Source organism: Protopterus annectens, chromosome 6.part1, assembly GCF_019279795.1.
Source record: "Protopterus annectens isolate FY-2018-M chromosome 6.part1, PAN1.0, whole genome shotgun sequence".
NCBI classification, from domain to species: Eukaryota; Metazoa; Chordata; order Ceratodontiformes; family Protopteridae; genus Protopterus; species Protopterus annectens.
This window is the reverse complement of record NC_056738.1, coordinates 440322259-440348749: the sequence shown is the minus strand read 5'-3', so window position 1 is coordinate 440348749 and position 26491 is coordinate 440322259. Positions and strand designations below refer to the sequence as shown.

At 39.0% G+C, this 26491-nt stretch overlaps 1 protein-coding gene across 2 annotated transcripts in view; it reads right to left on the bottom strand.

Annotated features, from left to right (window-relative positions):
* SPEG (striated muscle enriched protein kinase) overlaps window positions 1-26491 on the bottom strand; it is a 2687905-nt gene that overhangs the window by 1788455 nt on the left and 872959 nt on the right. For both annotated transcript variants that reach the window (XM_044075871.1, XM_044075873.1), the window contains one exon: window positions 14498-14578. In XM_044075871.1, the coding sequence (XP_043931806.1) occupies window positions 14498-14578 (81 nt within the window). The remainder of the gene's footprint in view (window positions 1-14497; window positions 14579-26491) is intronic.

Genomic DNA, 26491 nt, shown 5'->3' with positions numbered 1-26491 from the left:
TATGAGTTGTGAGTTACAGAGCCATGTTTTGGTTGCTGTTAAAGTTTCCTGAGTAATTCTGAGATGTATGCCATGTTGTTAGATGTGCAAATGAGTGTGGAGTTATCTGCATACTGTATTAGGAAGGATTGTTGTGTGGATTTGTGGAGGCTGTTGTTGAGAATGTTAAAGAGGAGGGGACCAAGGATAAAGCCTTACGGCACACTGGTGGTGACTGGGAGGTATGGAGAGAGGCTGAAGTGTATAGGATAAGTTGAGGGTTATGATCACTGCCAATATGAGACAGGAAGACATTATTCTCAAAGGAATTTTTCTACTTGCAGCACAAAATTTGCTATGGACACCGCTGAGATTATACTATGCAGAATTGCAAACAATCTCCACATAAAATCATTAAGGACAATGTGCATATTCTTACTTTAGCTGTACTGATTCATTGCCGAGTCTAACACAGCAAGTATAAATGTATCATAGATAGCCGTCCTTTTTTTTTTTAATATCAACTTTATTGAGCATTCAAAAATTAGCAACCTTAAAATTACAACCTAAAGCGACCCAGGGAGAGAAACAATTAGAGCAGTATACACCAAGTTGTAATTTGTGGAATTAATAAATGAATTACAGTATCACTTACTGTGTGAGAACTCTAACAGTAAAACAATAATGTTAACATACTTTTAACTATCAGACCATAGTTTACAAGTAACAATCACTGCCCTAGCTTTTGCAGCAAACAGAAACTAGTAGTAAGGAGCCCCTTGTCTTCTGGAACAGGTTTATATTTCCAATCTGCATTTCTGTTAATTAGATATACCTCACTAGCCTGACAAACATGATTTGCATTTGTAACATTTGCTGCATCATTTTTTTTAATATTTATGTTTTAAACTCTGTTCTATATTTTCAGTGTAGCTGTTGAGAAAATGTTGGTTTTACTACAGCTGTATCACTATTTTTTTTTACTTTCACTGCCTGCCCTTCATCAGATTCTCACTTGACTAATTAGTTCATGCATTCCCTTTACAGAGTGACAGCTGATCAAGAGAGGTTATCATCCAGGCAGCCATCAGAGTGGTTCTCAATTTTTCATTTTACTTCTGGCTCTAATGTGCACACACTAAATGAGGCATCAGGGAGGAAGGCATACAATGGGCTATTCTCAGAGGAAGTCCCTCACTTTTGTAATGGTTATTGCCTCCAAGCAGCCCTCTCCTCTTTCCTGTAGCAAAAGCAGTGGTCGCTCTGCTTGATAGGTTAACAGATATATACTAGGCTAAAGACCACTGTAATTTGTATAAGTCTAGCCATGCATCCCAAATGTATCATGCAAGTGTTTTGAGCCTTAGAGGTTATTTTAAAGGGTATGTGTAAGCCAGGCTATGATTTACAGACTGCTTCTGCCCATTAGAGACATAGGTGCTAGACCCAGGCTGAGTTTTCCAATTTCCCATCCACTAGTCCAGATTCCTCTCGAATAGGATTAGGGAAAAACACTGCTTCATATGAATGGGAAGCTTGTTCTAGAGTAGGGGAATTCTCTAAGATAAATACCTGTCCCTCCATCATGTCCTATTTAAGGTGCAAACAAGGTTCAAGTCCTTAGATCAAGTACTTCTGATGCTACTGGCTTTGTGGATGTGCAAAAGGTCCATCAGAGCAGGATCCAAGGACGCCTAGTATGCCAAGAACAGATCACTTCTCAGCAGTCTGTAGGAAACTGAGCAGTCTGTAGAAAACACATTCCCTCCTCTGGTCTGCATCAGGGAGACTGACCATCCTGTGTGCTTCTAAGTGCACATAAGCATCTCCCACCCCCATCTTTCCCTGGCTTTTCCAGTGTCAGGGCCACTAATCAAGCCCTGGACAACTGGTTTGTAGTCAGAGTGCCATCTCTCTGTGTTATAGCTGTTTTATTTTTGGCCGTCTCTGCATGCAATCCACATGCCATCCAGTTGACTATCAGCTACTCAGGCTCATTGGGTTCCTGGTACTGACCTTTCCCCTTGCAGAATGTTCCATTAGCAGGCTGGAAACAGAAAGTTTATTGAAGCAGAGCAGACAGGAGCATTGTATATACTGCCCTGGGTGCTAGGACATGTTTTGCATCTTCTACCTGCTCAGAGATACTGATATCATGCATATCACTGCATGTGGAATGAGCTAGCTGTTGCATCCCCTTTTGCCATGAATTCTTATCACCAATCTGCAGCATGAGTACTTCCCTGCCTCATCACCAGAAGTGTCACATCACAAACAGAATCTTTACCATTCCTCCAGAAGTGGGCAAGCCAAAAGAAAGTCAGTCCTACTCACCACCCTGCACATTTCCTATAGTACCCAAGATACTAACTGAACTCAAGTCATCTGAGTCATGATCAGGGCTTCATCCCTCTATACCCCAGAACTGGGAGACTTTTACAGTTCTTCAGTGGGGCTGAGATTATGCGTTCTTATTTCTAGGGTTACTGTTTCAGTCCTTATATGTATCTGTATTCCTCTTTTTCTTTCTATATTTATTTTATTTGTTAACCAGTAAACCCACAAGGTACATGTGCATCTTTTCACTGTGTATATATAGTTGCCTACATGACTTTATTGTCATTCTGCAATTCCTTCTGAATGTATTTATTTATTGACATTTGTTTACCAGGAAAGTCCAACTGAGCACTGATACATTTTTCTAGAGGAGGCACAGGAAGAAAACCTACTAGGCATCATATTTAATGCAAACAAAATATTTATAGTAATACAATTTATAATGCAGTTTCAGTGAATACATAGCCTTATAGTCAATATAATAAAATGTTTATTGATATTCACAAACATTAAATTTGCAAGCCTTGTACTGAAACTTTACAGATATAAGAGTGGTATATAAGATAGGAAGGAGTAATTTAAGAAACAGAATAATGAAGTATTAGAGGAGATAAGCAAGTCTGAATGTTAACAGAGAAGTAGTGATGGAACAGTAATTTGGTCATGCTGATTGGATGTAGAGATAGTTTAAGAAGTACAACAAAATGAGGTATTAGAAGGGGATAAGCAGGTTAACTGATTTAGTGTCTTAAAGGGAGGTATATAAAAGATGGGGGTGCTTGAGAACTATGTCCCAGATGAGGAGCAGGGACAAGGCCAGGAGGCAGAGAGGAAGTCTTTCAGACTAATGGTAGAACTCACGTCACTGATTTCAATGTAGCACAAATGAATGTAGAATTACTAGGTATTTGTTCATTTTCATGGCAGCCCTGATGCATAAAATACTTAAAGCAATAGCAAAATTCAAGGGTTCTGCACGTACCAACTCTTTTGTGTAAATAGTAACTGTGATGGTGTATCCATATTTATTAAGTTCCACATCACCTTTAGGCAGATCCCTATAGACTCAGAAATTGAACTGATTGAGATCCAATTCATATTTAACAAGACCAACTACCAGATCATAGCATACTACAGAACCACCTCTATGCTCCCAAAAAGCATATTAGTTTCCTAAATACACCAGATGAACTCTAAATGAACAGGAATTCCACTACCCAATAATAAATTGGGATAACTACACCTCAACTTTAGGTTACACCCAAAATACCTTAATTTCATAAACACAAACTCCCTCAATCAAATTTCCAGGGAACCTACAAGAAGACCTAGTATTCCTGACCTGGTCTTTACCAATATGGAATTGATATCAGCTATCCTCCTGACACTCATTTCCCCAGTAAAATCCGATCACAGACTAGTAACATTTTCTTCAAATTCTCCAAACAATCAGAAACTTCAAAACTATAACATACAGAAACCATTATTAAAAATTTAGAAGTCAAGGTCAACAGAAATGAGACATAAGGCCATTAAATATTCTACTTTCAACAACTGCAGTATGAATGTACAATTCATATTATCATTGTGTGAGAAATAATAACCATAAATAATTTATGCTATCAGGATCTGAACTATTGTTTCATGTACTTAAAAGAAAAGGCAATTTAAAATATTTACAAAAATATGTGTAATGCTAGTGGAAAATAAGAATAACTGAATTCTCCTTTAAATAATATTTCCCTGGATTTACAAAGTATACAATAAGCATTCTTTACTAATGTTTCTGTTTAGGTAAATGTTTGCTTTCAGTTGCAACTCCATTTTCATGGGGTAGCTGTTAGCTTAATTGGTGTTACTGATGGCAGGTGTATTGTAAAAAGCCAGAGTTCTGTTAAGCTAATGTTTGTGACTGAGTTTTCACCTACAGAACAAAGTTTGGTTCCAACATTCTCCATTTTATTAAGATATAACAAATAAAGTTACTGAATTACTGCTCACCTCATGGACTGCAATTGAAGACTAGTTGTAGCTAGTGGGCCTCTTCTGCTTAACAAGGACTGAAATTACATTCAAATACAAATAATAAATAGCAAACATGCTGTTTTCAGGATACGGGGTCCCAGATGAGAACACAGTTCAGTTTAACAAGTTTAGACATTTTAAGCATGTGTGGTTCTTTTTATGGAGATCTGGATCTTCAGGTACCTAGCCATCTGGAAATGTGACTATCTGTCAGCAATATCTGTTGTAATGATTTTCTTGGAGAGATGCACTTCTACAATACATACATGATTGTATTGCTACAGTGCTAGAAATTCCATAATGATTACTGAGCAGTCATAAAATAAAATAAAACATTTACTACACATTCCATTTTCCATGATGTTCTCACTGTTAGCTCTCTGAAACTGACACATTTTTTAATATTAAATGCATTCATACTTGTATACACACACACACACACACACACACACACACACACACACACACACACACACACACACACACATACAAGGATGTACACACATTTGTGTGATAGAAAGCAGAGTGTATGTCTGACTTTCCAAGATAGCTTTTTGTCAGAGATATATTTCAGCCATGGCAGTCACAGTATTATTTTCATGTGTAATAAAGATTTATGTCACACAAAAGATGAGAGGTTAAAACTCCCAAAGACTGCATCAGGAATTACCGCAGATCTCATGGACTGCCACTGAAGGTTACTTGTAGCTAGTGGGCTTCATCTGCCTAGCTGTTGGTAGTCAGGCTACTAAGTGGTAAGACATTTCCCTTGATTAGGGACACATGGCTGAAGTGACAGCTGCAGAGACATATGGTTGTTGCAAATTTAGGCAAACAGAAGCATGCAGTGCCATGCCCACAGCTTCAATAACCAAATGCACATGGGAAAATAATGCCCATGACCCCCCAGGGCACCAAGAGACACAGACAGTATGGAAGCCATCAACAGCAGGCTGCCCAGTAAGCATGTCAATGGCAGTACAAATGCAATGCACAGTCAACAGGGCCTTTATTATTGGTGTGTGTGGACCACTGCCCCCTTCACTGTGGCTAGAGAACCTTATCTAAACAAATACATTAGGATATTTTAACTGCAGTAGCATGCATGATTTCCTCCATGCTGTAACACACTTTTACCTTCTGTACTTATTTAAGCATGTATTGTACACCAAGCAAAACACACAATATTTCCTCTGCCCACATGCACTTGTTTATTGAAGCAGTGGGCATTATCCTACATGATTTTCTTTGTTCACAGAAAATTTGCCACAGCCATATGTCTCTGCAGGTGAATGTCACTTCAACCATGTGTCCCCATCCAAATATACTGTAAGGAAATGTCTCACCATCTAGGAGCCTGTACCTGACTACATCATATGGTTCTAAAATGGTCTGTCCTAGCAGCATGCTAATTAGAAACTAGCTAGCCTGCTCTACATAGTCTGTGATTTTTTTCCAGGCCCATGAAACTTAACTTCCCAGCAACCATTCTGAAAAAAGACATATTAGGTCTTATCAAGCAAACATTTATTTTCTGCATCCTGTATCATGAGATATAAATTATTTTGAACACGTGCTCTGGCAAATTATTATTTTTTTTACTGTGTATTAATGAAAGAGAGTCAGAATAAGGAAATTCAATTGCGAAAAAGTAGTGAACTAACTATAAGATACAGTGCATAACTCAAATGACTCCATTTTAGGTCTGGCATTTCATATTACATTTATGTTATATTCTTTATTTGGCAACCATGTTGGTGAACTAGCCATCAATGCCCTCTTTTGTAAATGCTCAGGGCCATACTGTCGGTGCAAAGAGAGACAACTGCATTTATAGCTTAATACACGAAAAGTAAAATTGACATCAGCATGTGCAACTAATTCAGATGCCTTATACAGACTCTTATTGCTCCCAGAAATATTCAGATTACAAATACAGCTGTTACTGATGGGCTCTTATCAGGCTAAGTAGAAGACTCTAGTCTCTATCATGCAAAGAGTGCTGGAAAACAGTACACACACGCGCGTGTGTGTGTGTGTGTGTGTGTGTGTGTGTGTGTGTGTGTGTGTGTGTATGTGTGTGTGTGGTGTATATACAAGTTCCTGCAAGCATCCATATTATCTAGATTTTCCAAAGTAGCCTATGGCTATGATCAAGAAAGTGTTTACGTGTAAGGTACAAAATAGCTATGACATTTTTATTGTAACTGATTAGATATGGTAGTTTTTGAAAACAGATAAACGGAAGCAGCAGGGTGGAGGAAGCAAAATTATATTTTAATGTTCTGGGAACATTTGAAAAATCAGGAAGGATTTCTTACTAGAAAACAAGCAAAAAATAAGTATGGTCTTCATAAGATTTGGGGAGTGCAGTACATGGGACTGCTCAGAACAGTAAACCAGAGTAATTTGCTTGAGAAAGGCAAGGAAGACTGATCAGAGACAGTCTTATTGATTTTGGAGGCAAGGAAAAGTTCTTAAAAATGAATGGTTAGTGAGACTCTCAAGATGGCGGGTTAGGGGAACTGGAAGGAAAATATTCTAGATCAGATGAGGAAAACTGAAAGTTATGTAGTTACCATAATGATAGATCTGTGTTGTCTGCGTCCATCCTCCCTCAACAGATGGGTCTTTGGATCTGAACTTAGATACATCTTCAGACACCCAAGACTTTGTATCCCAAGTTCAGGCCCCTCACCTTACCTATAATCCCCTGCAAAGCCCAGCAGTACCTCAGATTGAGTTTGCACAAGAATACAGACAACCCCATAATGATGATAATGATAATAACAATAATAATAATAATGCTATAAGAATTATGCCAAGGTAATATGAATGCTCAAAGGCTAATCTGGAGCTTAAAAGTGCACTTCAAGGGCCTTCAGAATAGGTCAGTCCATTCAATGAATTCCACAATCAGGCATGCATAATCAGGGGGACGTTGTGGAAGGATGAAAGCAGACAACACAGCTATATCATCATAGTAAGTATATAACTTTTGTATTTGATGTTGTCTCTTCTGTCCATTCCCCAGCTAAAATAACACTTGGATGGTTTAATGGAAGGGTATACTGGATGATGGCTGAACCAAAGGCTGCTCTGTCTCTCCAGAGTAAATACAGTTTATAATGGGATATAAAGGAATGAACATTTGACCGAGTGGCAGCTGTGCAAATGTCATCAATGGATGCTCTGGAAAAGAAAGCATTAGAGGTTGCCACAGATATGGTAGAGTGAGTTTCGATGGGTTTATTTAAGGGTAAACTTTTTTCTCTGTATACATGTGTAATACAAGTAGACAACCATCTTGACAAAGTGACTTTAGAAACACTATGACCCAGTTTATTTGTTGAAAAGGACACAAAAATTGATCAGATTTTCTGAATATCTTCTTATGGTGGATATAAAAATGGAGCTGTCTATGAACATTCAACGAACGTAGCATGTATTCTCCTTTGTTAGAAAACCTCAGAAAGAAAACTGGAAGATTAATATTCTGATTTAAATTGGCCTTGACTGCTACCTTTGGTAAAAAGGAAGGATTGGTTCAAAGGGGAACTCTGTCATTATGAAAGATAATGTACAGAGGTTTACATGAAAGAGCTTGGAGTTCTGATACCCCACTCGCAGAAGTAACTGCCACTAAGAATAAAGGTTTACATGCTAGGAACTGGAGATCCACCTTGACTACAGGTTGACATAGTGGGGTAGGATCTCTAATAGGAGTTCTGATAAGAAACTTACCACTCAAAAAGGCCTTTGATAATCCAAGAGAGGCAGCTGGGGACCAATTATCTTCAATGTGGAAACTAGAAAGAGTTGACACCTGGACTCTGATGGCAGAAAATTTGCACTATTCTGAAAAAGACAGACTAGAAGGTCTTAGACAGCTGGAAGGGGTGCTGAGAAAGGGTCTAAATTCCTCTGAGTAGCCTAAATGGAGAATCTTTTCCATTTGCTTTTCTAAATTTTCCTAGAATATGGTCTCTGGGATGAAGTAAGAATATGGATCACTTGGGAAGAAAGCCTAAATTGACTAGCCATCATTGGGGGTGAAGCAACAAATCTATTAGTGTTACAGCTCAAATGTCTGAAAGAGGCAAGCAGGATGGATGGGAAATGAGATCCTGACTGGAATCCAGTACCCACGAATGGTATTTCAGATGAGGCCAGAGGTATGAGAACCAAACTTGTGAAGGCCAAATTGGGGAAATGAGGATCACAGAGACCTTCCTCTCTAATGCTTTCTGAAGAAATTTTAGAATGAGAGGAATTAGAGGGAAGGCATGAAGTAGATCTGGAGGCCAAATGTGGATCAGAATGACTCAGGGTGACTCCTTCTCCAGGGGGATCAAGGCAAAGAACCTGTTGCATTTGGCATTGTGGGCTGAAGCAAAAATATCACAGCATGGTTGACCCCAGTGGTGGAAGATTTGTTCTGCCACCTTTTGAATGAGAAACCACTCATGAGGAAAGAGGATGGATCTACTTAAACCATCCAATAGTACATTGGACTTTTCCAGAATGTGTGCTGTTAGAAGAAAGTGATTGGAAGATATTGCCCACTGCCAAACCATCGATGCTACATGGCATAATGAGTAAGAGCAGTTTCCCCATTGCTTGTTGATGTACTAGATTACAGAAATGTTGTCAGTTTGGACAGATATCAGACCTTTAGGGAAGGAGTCCTGGAAGGCCTGAAATACTAGGATAACTGCCCTCATCTCTAGAATGTTGATCTGGGGATTGGCCTCAGAGGAGGACCATGTTCCTTGGATTGTCTTTCCCTGTAGAGCCCCCCACCCAAAGTGTGAAGCGTCTGTGGTCACAGCGGCTCTTGGTTGGGAAAATGCAAAAGGGCAACTTTGCAGTACTACAGGGGATTTGAGCCACTGATGGATGTGAGTCATGCAAATGTTCATCAAGGGTATTTAGAAAGACATAAGTTGGTGCCTGATGGACCATTAAACTGCTTGGGGTACTCTCATGTGGTATATGATGAGAGAGACCAGGGTTATGGATTCAACCATTGAACCCAGTAGACAAAGAACCATTCTTGCCATTGGATTTAGACATGAAATAATGACTTGAGCATGACTGTAAAGTGTGGACAAATTGATCTCTGGAAGTCTCACTGTTTGGTGAAATGTGCCCAAGTGCACTCCTATGATCTCTCTTACTTGTACTAGATGGAATTTGGACTTGTTTGAGTTTATTGTGAACCCTAACATCAAAGAAATTTGGATAAAGGAGTCTCTTTCTTGGATAAGTAGTTTCCTGGTAGTGGAGAAAATGAGCCAGTTGTCCAGATATGGGAACACCAGGAAACATCTCAGGCTGAAGTATGCTGCTATCACTGCCATACATTTTGTGAATACCTGGCATAGGCTGTGGTGAGGCCAAAGGGCAGGGCTCTGAATTGGAAGTGACTGTATCCCAACCAGAAACAGAGCAACCCTCTGGACTACCTGTCCATCTTGATATGATAGTACCCATCCTATAGTTCTATGGAGCATCTATGGAGCACATCCAATTGTTCATTCTCAGTAATGAGAGAATGGACTAAACCATGACCTTCAGTAACTCTGACTGCCTGATATATTGGTTAAAGCGGCTGAGGTCCAAAATTTGTCATACTAATTAAGGTGGCAGAGGTCCAAAATTTGTCAGAGTTCCTAGACTTTTTTTGGCATTGAAAAGAATTCTGAATAAGTTCCAGATTCCATTTGGTCTTGTGTGACCTCCTACATGACTCGCTTCTTTATCAGCTTTTGAATTGCTTTGAATGCTGCATGTCTTTGAGAGGGCAGAACATTTAACAACATGTTTGAGTTTGGAGAAGGGACAAAAAGGGAATGCAGTAGCTTTTAGTTATTACTTTCTGCACCCACTTGTTGTTTGTGATGGACATCTAGGGTTTGAGATACAGGGATAGGTGTCTCCCGACTGCTTCCAGACAATGTCAGTTGGGCAATTCTTCAGGAGTACTGGTAAAGGCCTCTCAGTAAAGGGACCTTTGAAGCCTTGATTTTGTGGCCCACGTCTGCCTTGTAGGTGACATCCATTATTAGAATCCCCCCACCCATGTCTTGAGAAGGTCTGTCTCCAGAAGTGACAGGACAGAACCCTTGGAATTTCCTGAACCATGGTTTCTTAACCCTTTTCTGGTTCCTGGAAAAAGACATTGGGGGGAGTAGATAACCATATTCCAATGATAGAAAGGTCTTTCCATCTTGATTACTTCTGGTCACTGTTCCTTTCACATTAAGCCCAAAGAGTGTTTAGCTGTCAAAGGAGGCATTAATAAAGAATGTCTTGAAGTGCTCTACTCTTGTATCTCCTAATGAAAATGCCCATGCCTGCGGCTCTCAAAGTGTCTTCATTACCATTAGAAATAAGATGCATTGAGAAACTGAATAGTAACTTTAGGGGGGCTAACTGAGAGTCCAAGGATTTCTTCTCTTCTACAGATATAGATGTAAAGAGGAACTTGCAGATTTCCTTGGTCAAATCCCTCTGAAATCTTGTGATCTGTACCATGTAATTCAGCGCCCTCAGAGTGAAGGTAGCTGAAGCAGAAGTCCAAGTCCCAAACCTGTCCAGTACCCTCAACTCCCTGTTAGGGGGATGATCAGAAGAGCTTTCCTCTGTGAGCTCTTTTTTCATGGTCACTGCCACTTATATAGAATCCATGGCTGGAACCTTACTCCAATGTTGCCAATCTTTCGGCGAGACCAAATACTTGTCTGACTTAAAGGGAATTGGTTCAGCCATGTATAGCTGCTTCCAAAACTGACTAGAGATGAGATCTATCATCTCATCAGTGGGGAGAACAACCCAAGATGTAACTGAGGCCACAAGTAATACTGACTCCTCTTGGGAGGGGGCATCAGTGGACCACCTGCCTTTCAGACTCAGGAGTCTGAGAATTTCCCTGAATGAGGCATCATCAAGATCTGTGTACTTCATGAAAGACTCTTGGGAAGAAGTCTAAGTGCCCCCTTTGCCATGTATGCTTCATAGGAGACTCCCTGGTGGAATGTTCCAGAGAAGATTTGGAAGAAATTTGCAAGCCCCCTATATGGACTCATTCAAGACTTAATGAGTTCAGCTGTCCCAAATGCACTGGATGAGAAGAATCAGGACTCAAAGATGTTCTTTGGTGGGATGGTGGAGCTCAACTAGAAAGAGTAGTCCGTATCTCTGAATGGGAGAGTCCTCTCTTGGTAGCTTCAAATGCCAAAGCCAAAGGAGACCTTGAGATCTTTCTGGTAGAAGCCAAAACCACCTCTTCAGGGAAACATTGTAAGTCCACTAGGCTTGGATCTGAAGCTGATGCTGGTGTCACACTATCCAGTCCTGTGGCTCTGAGGGGAAGGGATGTTACTGAGACCCTTAGAGTCAAGTCTGTTACCCTGGATCTTCTGCCCAAAACTTCGGCTTCAGGATCCTTGTGGCTCTGATAACATCACAGCCATATGGGAGCCAGACTAGAAGATAACCAGATCTTTGGGTCCAGTGCAGACAATCTCTGGTAAGTGCTCATATCCATAACTCATAAGTCCGTCAAACAGATCAAAGTAGGAACTACTATAGGTTGAGGGGAGGATGCATAACTCCCAGGTCTAGTGGTGGCCAGATATGGGAGGACCCCCAACTGAATTTAGGTCCTTAGAAATTTCAACATCATGCGTTCCACATCTGCTTTGGAAAGGCTCCAGTTTGACCAAACTGACTGCAGGGATGAAGGGGTGGAAGGAGGTATTGATACCAATGACTAATCCTTTCCTGATGAAAGTTTGATTGGAGCTGAGGAAAAACTGGCTCCAGTGAAAAATGTGTCTCCAGGAGAGGAGATGTCTTGGATCCAATGAAGATCAGCTTGAAGAAAAGCACTGAATCTGAAAACTTGGAGGATTTAGAATCCAAAGCTGAGGAAGCAAGAGAAATAATGAAGAATGAGCTGGAAATCACTTTCTTGATTCTTAGTCTTCTCCTTAGGCCCAGTGACTTTGTTCCCTGTAGATTTTGCCATAGACCTTTTAGAAGCTGGGGAAGCTCCATTATCAGCGTGATAAGATTTAGACAATTCTCCTGCAGGGGCAGGGGGAAGTCCCTTGAGAAAAAGTTTGTTTTTTTCTCTGCACTACTACATGGGTACCAAAGGCTGTGCACATGGCACACTGTTCACCCAAGCAGCCCCATAGCAATATACACATTCTGAGTCTGCATCCTAGTTGGGTATTTTGTGGCTGTGGGCTACATAGTTTTTTAAAACCTGGTTTATAAATCATAACTGAAAATGTCATAAAAAGAGAGAAACACACAAGAAGACAGTTACCAAAAGTACAGAACAGAATATGAAGATAAAGTTTTTTTTTTTTTTTTTAATTAGAAAGATGGCACCAAGACTCACTGACACACATGAGAAATAGAAATCCTCATAATGTCTTATATAAAACAACAATAATAGAGGAGGTATGGAATTTAGATAATAAGTACTGTGTAACCAAAGGAAGTGGTACAGGAGAAAAGTGTCAGCAAAGAAAAATTCTCTTACGAGTTTTCACCCACACCTGAGCAAGGAGATCACTGTCTATCTCTAATAAGCAGCAAATGAGATCTGAGGTAATGTTGGGCTTTGCAGGTTGTTATGGGTAAAGGAAGGAGCCTGAGCATAGGATCAAAACTCTTAAGTGATGGAAGATGGATCAGAGGTTGGATTTGAACATCCATCCTTTTTCATAATTTCTGGACATGCGATCATGGGTTTCTGAATTACAATAGGGAGGTGAGTGGCACATGGGCTAATATACTTTCTGCATTAAATAGCATATTTTATTGTAAGGTAACATTAACCAAATCTGTGATGTTTGTGGGGTAAACTCTGCAAAACAAAATTTGTCCAGATTAGGATAGGTTTCCCTGTATTAGCTAGTGATGGTGGCAAAGAAAGTAATCAATCACAACTGAAAATGAGCGTACCATCAAAATTCAGGAGATAAAGGATATAACAGATGTACTGGAGTTGAGGAATACAGCTGAGACCAAGAGGAAAAGTTAAGTGCTTATTATGGTTTTGATACACAAATAATTGACCAAATTAGTATATCATATGGAAACAGAAATATCCATTTTATTAAACTGGCAAAGCCATTTTGATGAGAATGGGTGACAGCCACCCAGGGGCCTGATGACTGGGATCTAAAGGCTGTCTGTAAGTTGAAGCTGCAATGTTCTCACTGTGAATGAAAGTGCATAGAACTGAGTGAGGGGAGATGCTTACACCCTGAGATCTCTAAGCTTCTTGAACATAATGTTTGCTAAAATGACAAACATAAAGTGAAACTATTTTCCTTCACTAATTGGAAGTTAATAAATATTGCTTACAGTCAGAACACATCCAACTATGTGCTTAGGATTATATGCAGTGCAATATACTCTTCATTCACTAGCATGTAGCATGGATGAATACAGTGTCTATCCCAGTTTTCTATGTTGAGGTTTCAGCCTGGGTTTTCATATGCCTTCAGCAAGATATTAGCAAACAAGAAATGCCAATGATGACAGAACAACTTGATGAACCAGATAGCTGGGCTAATATGCATCACTTTTTTCGTAAATTGTAACAACTGTGCTGGCCTCCTACAACTATGTTGGGCCTCATATACAAGAAATGACTGCATTTAGTGTTAATATAACTACAAAATTATTCATTAAAGTCTTAAGAGGCAAATAATGCTGAACAGAATTTAATTCCAATAGGACACAATTTTATGAAATCACACAAAGCTGTCCTAATTCTGAGAATGATGGTTATATAATGTTAATAGCTAAACTTTTGGTGGTTAAAATAAACATGGATTCCCTTTGTTAAAATTCTGTGAAAATTAAACTGTTCAAACTCATTTCATCATTTATTACAAAATATATTTTGGAACTTGAGAAAAAATTCAGAAATTCACTTTTGATTCAACACAAATTCTGCTGGCAATATTTTGGTAAAAGAGAAATGGCTTTCAAATTTCAGAAAAATGGTTGGGGTTGACTGATGCAGTGAAGCATTTTACTCATTCTTTCAGTGCTAATTTGTTTTCAATAATATTCATTCTCTACCTGGAGATCATGGGTATGACATAATCATGGAAATGCTTACCTGCTGGTAGTCTCTGCTCTTGGGGTCCCTGTTCCTGAGGAATCTGAGGCTCAACTGCCTCTTCTTCTCCATTTTCAGAGTCTGCAAGAAATAAAAAGAAACTACATATTTAAGTAATTGCAAGAAATTAAAATAAATTCTGATTCATTTTAAACCAATGATAATAAATGATAATGTGAACATGCTGAGCAATGCAAACCTGAATGTGTGTCACTTTAGGAGCACATCCTTTGAGCAGTCTTATACCCTATCAATATGGATGCCATCACCTACTTCTACAAGGGCAAGGACAACTGATTCAGTTGTGTCAGTACTGTATCAATTGAGATTGGTACATTTCTAGATATTAAAAAAAATAATAATAATACAATGCCCTGCCCAGTACAATGTGTTGAACTTGGCAACTATTTATTTTATAAAGTTTCCAAAACATTTATGGTGTTTCATATTATGTTTGTCTTCTCATATAGTCTATGAACACAGAACATGGATTTTAAAAGCAGATATGGACTGTCTGAACTAATAAATGCACCCAATCTACCTATTTCATTGCTTTCTGGCTAAGCTAGAATTCCTACTTAATAAACTTCATTTTTTAGCTATCATAATAATTGACATATGTTTTCATGAATTCTGTCTCCATATTTGATATCACCTGACTTCAGTTAGACAGTTTAAGTCATCACAACCCTTTCTGTTTAAAAACAGTTTATTATATATCATTTGAGCTTTCCATGTTGTGTTTTCATATTGTGTCATCTTGTTCTCATGTATTTTTTAAGAAGTGTATCTGTATGACCTATTATAGATTCTTCAAAGCACTTGAATGTTCATCTCACATGTCCTTTAAACTCTTTTCTCTACGACTGAAATAATCTTGTTAAATTTTTGTACTGCAATGAGTAAGGATCCTACAGCACTTCCAATGACCTCTTACACATATCATCCACCCTATTTCCTAATACAATGGAGGTTTATTGACCTGCATAAAATACCCCAGATGGGATCTTACAGTATCGAAACACATACATAATCTAGTTTTGTTTAGGGTTGATGCATATTCTTGCGTCTGAGAGTACTACGCCCTTCTTCTTTGTTACTTTGTCACATGCTTCTGCATAAATATGTTTTCTAAAACTGTTTTGGTCATAATCCCTATAGCACACTAATATCTATCTCTAACATACAATCACTTATTCATTCACTATCCAATTACCCATTTAATTCCTTAAAGAGTCACGGGGCAGAGCCTACCTTGGCACTCAATGGGTGCAAGAAGGAAAAGAAGCTAATCCTAGATAGTATAATAGTCCATCACATGAACGACAAACACACAGTCACCCATGCATAGTGCAAATATCTACTGGTAATTTGAAGGATCAGTAATTTACTTATGGTATACCTTTAGGATATACGAGGAAACAGCAGCGCCTGCAAAAATGCAAGAAAACACAGGAAAGATCTGCAGAATTTCCACAGGAAGCATCCACCAAAGGAAGGAACTGGAAAACTAAGGACTGTGAAGCAACAACACTAACTGGTGTGTCCCTCTGTCAAAATCCTAATAGACAGGCAGATAAAGGTTAATTTTCAGTGTAATGACTAACCTTTATTCTTGGATTTTCAGGTTATCCAATAATGTATCATAACTAATACTACAATGGGAATAAGCCTAGCATTTAATAGAGATAGAAAGGTGATAGAAGGTGACAGAGTCATACAGCCAGCCAGACACACACACACACACACACACACACACACACACACACACACACACACACACAAAACTGTCTCCACCTACCACTTAGGTACTTATTACACTGAGTCTGGGATCATGACATAAAATGTTGGATGGAATTTGTACAATGTGCTCCACTGAATCTAGTGCCATTAGACTATCAAATATCTAAGGCAATCAGCAGAATGAAGAGGGAAGAAAAAAACAGTTAAATAAGAAACAGTACCTATCCTTGACCTCATACTGTAGCCAGTCCCCAGAAGTATGAAAGCATCAAAGCAGACATCATGGAAGTGCTGAAAACTAGCAAATAAATATTTAAGTAACAAAAATCAGGCTAAAGAGTGCCATAAAATGTAATTTAAGGAGCAGTAAGTACCAAAACGGAAAAGATCATATGTGGACATGGTTTACCTTCATGTTTCATGTAAAAGTCCATTTCAACAGAAATCGTTTATTTTACTTCTGTATCTTCATAATGCCAAAGCATGAAGGCACGTAAATTCAGTACTGTGAAGGTCCACATTTTAAACATTATAAAGCTAAGACAAATGAAATGGCAGGGCACAGACTCCTGCAGCCCCCCACCTCCAAGAAATAAAATACACTGATGTAGAAGTTGTAATACAATCTGTGGGGTGCACATCAACATGGTGGCTTTTATGAAAGGGCGGTTACTTCAGTTATTTAATTTTGCACTTTTCATAAATAAGACATTTGTCATTTATTTCATATTAATCGGTTCTTCTGAGCAACCGTGTCAATTACAGGGGACATCAAGGAAGGAAAGATTCATACACTAGCAATTTAAGGAGCATATTCTTGGAGGAAACAGAAATGCCTATATAAAACCCACACAAATACAGAAAAAAATGATAAAATCTTGACTCAAACAGTACCCAACAACTAGAGCTGAACTCCAGATAATGGAGTTCCAAAGAAGAGTGCTAATCATGGCACCATTTAATGATGCTTTGGTGTACCTTGATGATGAATTGCAGCAATACCAAACCCACATTTATGGAATATTGTCTCAGTGTATAACATTATATAATATTAATATTCCATTAACCTTCCTTATCTCTTATTAATAAAATCATAGTAAAGGAATATTGTCTCTATGTGTTTCAATCCATTCTGTCATATTAATTCTCCATTATCCTTCTTTATCTTATTATTAAAATTACATGTATTAAGCTTAATTTTTCCTCCTGACATTCATTTATATCTCTACTTATAGGATCATAGGAAATTACTAGACTATTGGCCCTGAGGCCCTTACAAGCCTAGCCAAGAATCAGCCCGTGTTCCAACGGGTTGGCAGGGTGGCCTAATGGTTAAGGTGTTTGCCTTACAAACACAAGGTGCAGGGTTTGAGTCTCACAATGGATAATTGTCTAGGCTTAAAATGGCTTGCAAGGGCAGTTAGCTTAGTACTAACCTATAAACCTATAAGTCAGCACCTGATGCCCTTGTCACCTGATGTCCTTGTCCAGCAGGGACACAGGTGGAATCTCAGGGGTGTATTTTCTGTTCCCCATCCAGTTATCCAGGTTGCTCTTAAAAACGTTTAATGAGGTCGTGTGCTTGACATGGAGAGGGAATCTATCCCACAGAAGGCGGAGTCTCTGGGACACAAATCTGACCCACCAGCAAGTCCTATCGATGTCACAGACCAGGCTGAGGTCATGAGTGCGGGTTACTTGAGTGGAGCTTGACTTGCAGATATGCAGCAGTTTCATCAAGGTGGGGTTTGAGATTGCTTTGTATGCCAGACAGAGGTCACCTCTGAGGGGTCTGTATGAGACTGAGTAGAGGGACAGGGCTTTTAGCCTATCTGTGTAGGGTAGATGTTTGAGACCCTGGATTCTCCTGTTGAGAAACCTCTGTAGTTTCTCCAGCTGCTCCATGTGATTTGTGAGGTACATGCCTAAAGAGGTATTGTACTCAATAAAGGGTCTTATAAGGAAAGAATACAGGGATGTTATGACTTCCTTGTCCCTGGATAAGATACCCTTCTTAATAAGGTGGGCCATGTACAAAGCTTTCTGTACAATGGAGGCAATATGGTGTTCAAAAGTTAGTTTGCTATCAACCCAAGTCCCTTACAACTTAGTCTGTGCTTAGGACCTTGTTATTAATGTGATAATTTGTGGGGACATCACTCTCCCCAAAGGGGATGATGATGCATTTTTTGGCATTCAGTTTGAGGCCATGTTTCTGGCACAAGTCATTTGTTTGGGTGAGATCCTCTTGAAGGATGTTCACATCACTAGGGGGATTGATGACAGTGCCCATCTTGCAGTCATCTGCAAACTTGGTCAGCCACTGCTCACTGGTTTTGGCATGCATCTCAGAAATGTATATCTTAAACAACAGAGGCTGCAAGACCAATCTCTGAGGTACACCACTCATTATGGGTCTACTGCTTGAGGTGGCTTCCCCAATTCTGACTAGGTGGGTTCTATCAGTCAGCCAGTTTGCTACCCATCTGGTAACATAAGGATTGATGCCTAGTTGAGAGAGTTTATCTACTATACCTTAGTGGGGAACAGCATCGAAGGCTTTGGCCAAGTCAAGGTAATACACTGACTTCCCCTCATCCATGGCTTTGGTGACTGTTTTAAAGAAGTCGACCAAATTTAACAAGCATGACCTCCCCTTGATGAAACTAAACTGTGTGGGATTGAGTGTTTGGAGGTTGCCAATGTCCTTGTTAATGAAGTCCATGATAATCTGTTCCATGGCCTTGCAAATATGGTTAGTTAGGCAGATGGGTCTATAATTACCTGGATCTGTGGACGCACCACCTTTGTGCAAAGGCATGACAGTGGCTGTCCTCCACTCAGCTAGGACAAAGCCAATACTCAGGCTTTGGTTGAATAGGGCACCTAATAATGCAGCAAGTTCCTGCCTGAGTTCATGTAGGATGCAGCCTGGGATGTTATCGGGTCCCATGGAGGCTGTATTGTTTGCCTTTGAGTTGGCAGTGATGACTTGCTCCCTAGAGATAAGGGGAGGGGGGACAAGTAGTGGGGATGTCCTGATTTACTGATGGAGGGACAGAGGGGTGAGGTTTTCCCTGAACCTGTCTGCCAGTAAGTTGGGTATATGTATAGCGTTTCTGTATGTGGTATCCTTGACCACTAGTTCTGAGCAGACCTGAGTGCTTCCTTTGAGATTGCGGACATATATGAAGAAGGCCTTATGAATGTCTTTAGTAGATATGGCCAGTTTGGACTCGGAGTTTGCTTTGGAGGGCTTCACTAGTGCTCTTATTTGCTTGTTCAAGCTAAGAAGATATTGCTTCCAATTAGGAACCTGCTCCTTCTTGGTCCTGGAAAGCAATTTTTTCCTTTTATTATAGAGTTTATTTATTGCAGCTGTCCAACAGACAGGGTTGCTCTTCCTTGAGGAGGAGGATTTTGTCCTGTAAGGTATTCCTGATTCCATGCAGCTATATAAATGCTCGTATAGTACTTTGGTGTAGGTTTGGACATTTGTGCCAGTTCCTACAGAGGGGGAGGGGGCTGTGAAGCTGTTTATACCTTCCCTCAGGAGGTTGTAATCAGCTCTGAAGAAGTTTTATGTTTGACCGTACCACAGGAGGGGTTGGGGGAGATGGTGACTTCGAAAGTGACCTCTTTGTGCTTCCATCTGAGGACATATGTATCATATTGGTGCAAACAACATATAAACATATACGTGCATGTGTGTGCATGCATAACTACATATAGCATACATATATTTATATATATATATAGAGAGAGAGAGAGCGTAGGGCACACACACACACACACACACACACACACACACACACACACACACACACACACACACACACACACACACAGCAACTCTCATAGTTGGAATGGCTTATATTTGGGTCTACTTCACTATACCAAATTTTTGCATAACCGAAAATTAAAAGATCGAGGCAAGAAGAGCGAAATTGCTCAACACTGAATCTTTACATTGCCGAAATTCAGATCAACGAAACATCAGCTGCACATGTCACACACCACTCGGAGCTTTTGAATGGAGATCATGGTACAGTGATGATCGAGAAATTTACTCTTTTCCTCACTGTAGTGCGATCTCAGCTTTGGTGTGTGTGTGTGTGTGTGTGTGTGTGTGTGTGTGTATATATATATATATATATATATATATATATATATATACATCTGTGTGTGTATAATTTGCAGGGGGTGTGTGGGTGGAGGCCTGAAAAAATGTAACAAAAGTTAGATTTTTGTGTTGACTTGGAGCAGCTGGTCTTTTGTTGTTCTGAATTTCAGTAATTTAAAGGTTCAGTGTTGTGCGATTTCGCTCTTCTCATCTTGTTCTTTTGATTTTCGGTTATGTGAAAATTTGGCAGAATTAAGTAGACCCATATATATATATATATATATATATATATATATATATATATATATATATATATAATATACATTATATATGATGGTTCAAGACATTTATGGAACTAATGAAATGAATGAAAAACAGTGTGTAGTGCAAGAATATCTACTACAGAATATGGGGGTAGGGAGGTGGGATCCAACAGGAGAAGAGTACAAGTGGACCCCGTTAGGGTAGCAGTGTGGATGCTGACCAGCTTTGCACATTAGACTGATCATCTTACACAGTGCCAGTGAATTATGATTAATGGATAGATCCTATTATACAGGTTACTAGCATACTAACAGGGAAATATGCTGAGTATGTGGAACATACTGAAGGATACCTGGCTGGTAATACAGGTGTAGGTGTATTCACTATTCCATTAGGAGGACTGGAGTAGGGAGTCTACATCACTCACTAAAAAGGGATTGGGAGAACTGTGCACTCCGAACACTGATAAGTCTGAGTTGTTGGCTGGCACTGCAGACCAACAAGTAATGCGGAAGAGGATTCTGGGCACAGAGAACACACATAGGCTCAGGTACAGCTGAAGGAGGACAAATACTTAGATTGCACACATATGGAGGGAATGTAGTTAGAAGTGTACATTCACTTACAGGTGGAGATGGTGGCCAATAGAATACACTGGTAGGGAGGTGTGATCCAAGAGTGAAGAAGGAGGTCTCTGAATGGAGTTGGCTCTCTGCAAGGAGATGGGTACTGTCAATGCACGTCTGCACTGTAAGTGTTTGTGTCAAAGGGCTCTGCACACTGTCATTTTATTTTTTATTAGATTTTATTATATGCTGCTTGAGATTTTGTTGTGACACTGACGCTCTTCTTTTCAAAAAAGCACAGTCAATTGGTTGAAGCATATTGATTTACTCCTTTCTCATATAATGAGTTTTAAAAAATCATGTTTCATCATTTCTCAGATGCAACTGGTATATACATGTACTACAGTAGTAACATTTGGTATTTATCTCTGTGATGAATTGATTATCCTCATTTCGTGACAGCCAGTGCTTTAGTTAACCAGTCACCATGGGATTAATGTTAGAGAGCTGAAATGAATCAGCAGCTATACTTTATCACCTACCAGCAAGCAGACTTTACAGTGGAGAAAGCAGGCAATACAAATGTAGTAAGTATGTAAATTAATATAGCAACATACACTGGTTTCAAAATTAAGTATGTAAATTATAAGGATATTTCTCAGTGATGTATTGAAAGTGCGAGGTTATAGTATGCTTTTATGTTTTCAGTTTATCACATGGTTTTGCTTTAAATTTACATGTTAAAATTGTGTTCCTTATAACTTTCTAAAACGGGTCAGGAACAGAATACAAATACAGTATGTTTCATGACTAACAAAAATGAAGGAAGAAAACCATAACCAGAAGATATATATATATATATATATATATATATATATATATATATATATATATATATATATAAATAAAATCAGTCGTTAGTGGCCTTGACTTAATTTACTGTATATCCACTGCTACCGATTATAGTAAATTAGTCATTCATCTTTTTATTTTCATATTGTATAATATGAGGTAAGATGCTGTAGATATTTCTGATGTATTTAAAGGACTAGCTCATAAGCAACTTCATCAATAACCCCCCTTTTCCAATTATTCAACATGGGGTCAGGGTGTTGCATCAACTGTCACAATCTCTCTCATTTCAATGCTATTCTCCTACCTTTTTCAACAGTCATGCTTGAGTCCCCCAGGTCTTCTCTTATGCAATTCATCCATTTCTTTGCTGGATGCCCTTGTTTCCTCTTTCCCTTATCCTGTCTGCCCCAAACCTTCTTCATCAGATTGTCTTCTGCTTTCCTGCACATGTGCCCTTTCCACAGTAATCTGAACAGCTTTACCTTCTCTGCAATTGGAGCTACTTCGGCCGCTGCTCTGATGTAATCATTTCTTTATTTGTCCCACAGTGTGCATCCTACCATCTATCTCAGGCACTTCATCTCCATCGCCTATAGCTTCCTCAACTGCTCTGACTTCACTGCCAAGTTTTCTGTACCATACAAAAGTACTGGTCATGCCACTGTCTTGTACACTTAACTTGTCATCTGGTTTGGCATTCTTCTGTAATACTCTACCCCGATGCTCTGTGCCAGTTTGTTGCAGCCAAGTCTTCCCTACTCCTCAACCACCCCTCCCAGGTACGTGAAGCTGTTATCCTGTTTCACAGTTTCCCTTTTATCTCAAGTTTCAACTTCTTTTGACTTCCTCCATTTGCAGCCATTACAACTGTCTTATCTGTACTAAGTTTCATCCTATGTACCTTCAGGTTTGTATTCCATTCCCCTATCCTTTATTAAAGTTCTTGCTCAAAGTTTGCCTGTAATGCCACATTGTCTGCATATAGCAACTTTGTTGATCTGTCTCTTCTTCCTAGTTTCCTAATGTAGTTCATATGTAGGATGAACAGCAGTGGTCTCACAGGTGAACACTGATGCATACTCTCTCCCATTTGGATCCTCTCTGTGAGTCTGAAAACCATTTGTACTTAAGGCATTGTGTCCTTGTATATAGCCTGCATTAATTCTAACAATTTTTCTGAGACTTTGAACCTTTGCAAAACTGCCCAAATCAGCTTTCTTATGAACTTGTCAAATGCTTTTTCCAAGCCTAGGAATGACCAGTTGGACACTTTTATTCATCTCTAGTGTCTTCTCAGCTATCTGGCTCAGTGCAAACATTGGGTCAGTTCTGCTACACCCAGACAGGAACCCAAACTGCTCACCTCCCATCTTTCTTTCTACTACTCTGTGTATTCATTTATCACTGGAGGTGGGGTTGACATAATGATTAAGGTCGTTACCTCAAAGATAGAAGATACATGGACTGAGTCTGAGATCTGGTTATTGGCTATCCTTGTAATAGTCTGCAAACTGATAAACTCATAGTTCATTGATGAATACAAGGCTAAGAGTTTGGATGCTATAATCAATTAATATTTTTCAGGAGGGTGATGTAATATTTAAGGTATTTACCTCACAGACACAAGATACAGGGTTTGATTCTCAACATTGGAGAGAAATTGTATAGTCTAAAAATGACCTGAAAAGGTAAGCTAGCCTAGTACTTACCTATGAATCTTGTGTCATTTTTTACCAGAAGGGGTTGATGCAATGGTTAAGGTGTCTACCTTACAGAAAATAGGTACAAAGTTTGATTCTTACTAAGAGAAATTGGGTAGGCTTAAAATCATCTACAAGGGCAGCTAGCCTAATACTTACTTATGAACCTATGGATCACCATCTCAGAACTTATGCAATTTGACAGAAGTTTGATACCTCTGTTCTCCTCACAGTTATGAATGACCCCTTAGTTCTTGTACAATGACACTAATATGCTTATTCTCCTGTCACCAAGGATACACCTTTCTCTCCATACAGCTATGAGTACTGCCATTTCTCCACTAACTCAGCCAACACTGTGATCATATCTACCATGAACTCATCTGAGCCTGCTGCTTTCCCCTGAGTTCCCTTTCCTTAGTGCTGTTCTTACTTCATCTAGGGTGGGATCCTCTTCTTCTTCTTTCATTGTAAGTTGTGTCTGGGGCAGTACAGCTTTTGTAAGGTTTTCTTCATTCAGAAAATGCTAGAATTACCCTTTCCATCTTCCCCAATGTCCAGCGGATTTGGTGAGCAAGATGTTGCTGGCATATCTTTAGAAGGGTGTCTGATGACTATCTTCTTTACCTTTCTGTCTTTGCCTTGAGTTTTTGTGCTAACTGCGGAGTCACTTCCCTGAAGCCAACACAGTGCCTCTGATGCATCGTTCTTTACTATTGTAACTGCCCTCTTTACTTCTTTGTTAGCCAACCAGTATTTTTCTCAGCCTGGTCCATCTTTTCTGTCTTCCACTTTTTCTTGCACTCCTTTCTTTAAAGCACTAGCTCTTAACTCATTTCCCATGGTCATTAATTTTTACTACATCATGGTGAGTGCTGAGGTAATGGATATATAACTGCCAATTGCTAACAATGGTTGCTTCACATTACATATAATTTCACTCCTGCAGTCCTTAATAACAATACAATATTTATCTTCAGAAGACACAGTAAAAATAGAAGAACCATCTTTTATTCTTATTTTGCAAAACTATAGGTCTACATAGAGTAGAATCAATAGACTTTGAAATAGTGTATCTTTGCATATACTTAGTACAAAGACTTAAAAGGGATTTCATCTCATTAATGTAGTTAACTTAGTTATTTGTCTTCCTATAAAATATTCTAGAGTGTCCAGAAACCTTTCAATACAATTCATTTTTTTCATTGCCATTTTCCCTAGAATAAGTCATGAAGGTCCCACCACCTTTCTTCCTGTTCAAATCTTTCACCTCTTCTGAAACAAACTGCATCAGTCTGCATGACATAGCCAGCTACACTACTTTAAAGTGTGGCCTTTATCCATGAAATGTTACAGAATTAAAGATGGTATGAAAAATGACAATTAGCCTGTCTTCTACCTTAACGGCTCTTTGAAGCACAGTTTTGAGATAAATGAACTAAGCATCTAAACTTGCATGGGAACTTTTAAGTAAGAATATGGAGGAATGGACGAAAATTGCACAGGAACTACACCGCTGAATAATTAAAAGCACCCTATAATTTACATATTTTGTATGGAGAACATTGATATACAAATGCTAGACTGGCAGACACTAAACAAAAAATATCTTGTCTTGAAGTTCTACACAAACTGTTTCTGCAGCACAATAAGTAGTTATTTTTTAAATTTCTTTTTTCTAACCTTGAACAACCTCATGGAGGCAGACATCTTGACATCATCTTGTTTTCTTGGAAAGCTACTTGTTGCACATAATGTGCTCTGGCAGCAAAGGTGATGAGATCAATTAACTCTAGCCTCTTCTGTCAGAGTACAGTTATATTTACTTAGAATGGAAGTAGTGAGAAATAGTGCTAAATTTATGAACCCACAGTAAAAGTGTTGCTGTCTGATTTGCAATGACTTTTTCTTATTTGTTTTCTACTTATAAGTTACACAATCTGTAAAAGCCGTTTGCAGAATTACAATGAAATAACTGAGAACATAGCTAATCATGGTTCTTCATATTCAGACTACAAACTGCTCAACAGGTGCATGGCCGGGGGAGGAAAGTAATGTGTGTATTAATGACTGTACTCAATAAAAAACAATCTGGGAAATTTTAGCCTGGATAGTTTTATGCCTCCCTTGGAGGTAAACTATATAAAAGTCAGTTACAAATAAACTGCTGTGTCTATTTTCACTGTCAAGAAGCAATCAAATGTTTTAAATGAACTGATGCAAAATCAAGTGAAATAAATTACTAAAGAAAGCATCATGAGATTTCATTCAGACATCAAAAGATGAGCACTGAAGAAGCTGACTAAGACAGAAATGCCACAGAGGAGAATAAATTGCTAAGTCAATCTTTTTAAATATGTGGAAGTATGGATATCATTCTGTAGGAAGTAAAATACACTATGTCAAGAGGAAATATTTGTTTTGAGCATGGCTGTCTTTTCAAGTGGCTTACTGTTAGTAGAAATCAGAATAATTCAGAAACAAACAAAGATGCAGTTTCCAAAATAATCTAAGAAGTCAGTGACTCACAGCACTCTCACTATAGCTAAATGCAGAAGAAAGCAACTAACTTATGTCTTGATTATTTCAGGGGTGAAGACGCAATGTGCACTGTGAAAACAAGGGCAACAGATTGAAAAAAAACTTCATCTGTATGATAGTCTTCATTACAGCCATTTGGTTGTGTACCAAATTAAAATGTCATATAACAATTCTGATGCATTGTTATAAGCAAATTATTATA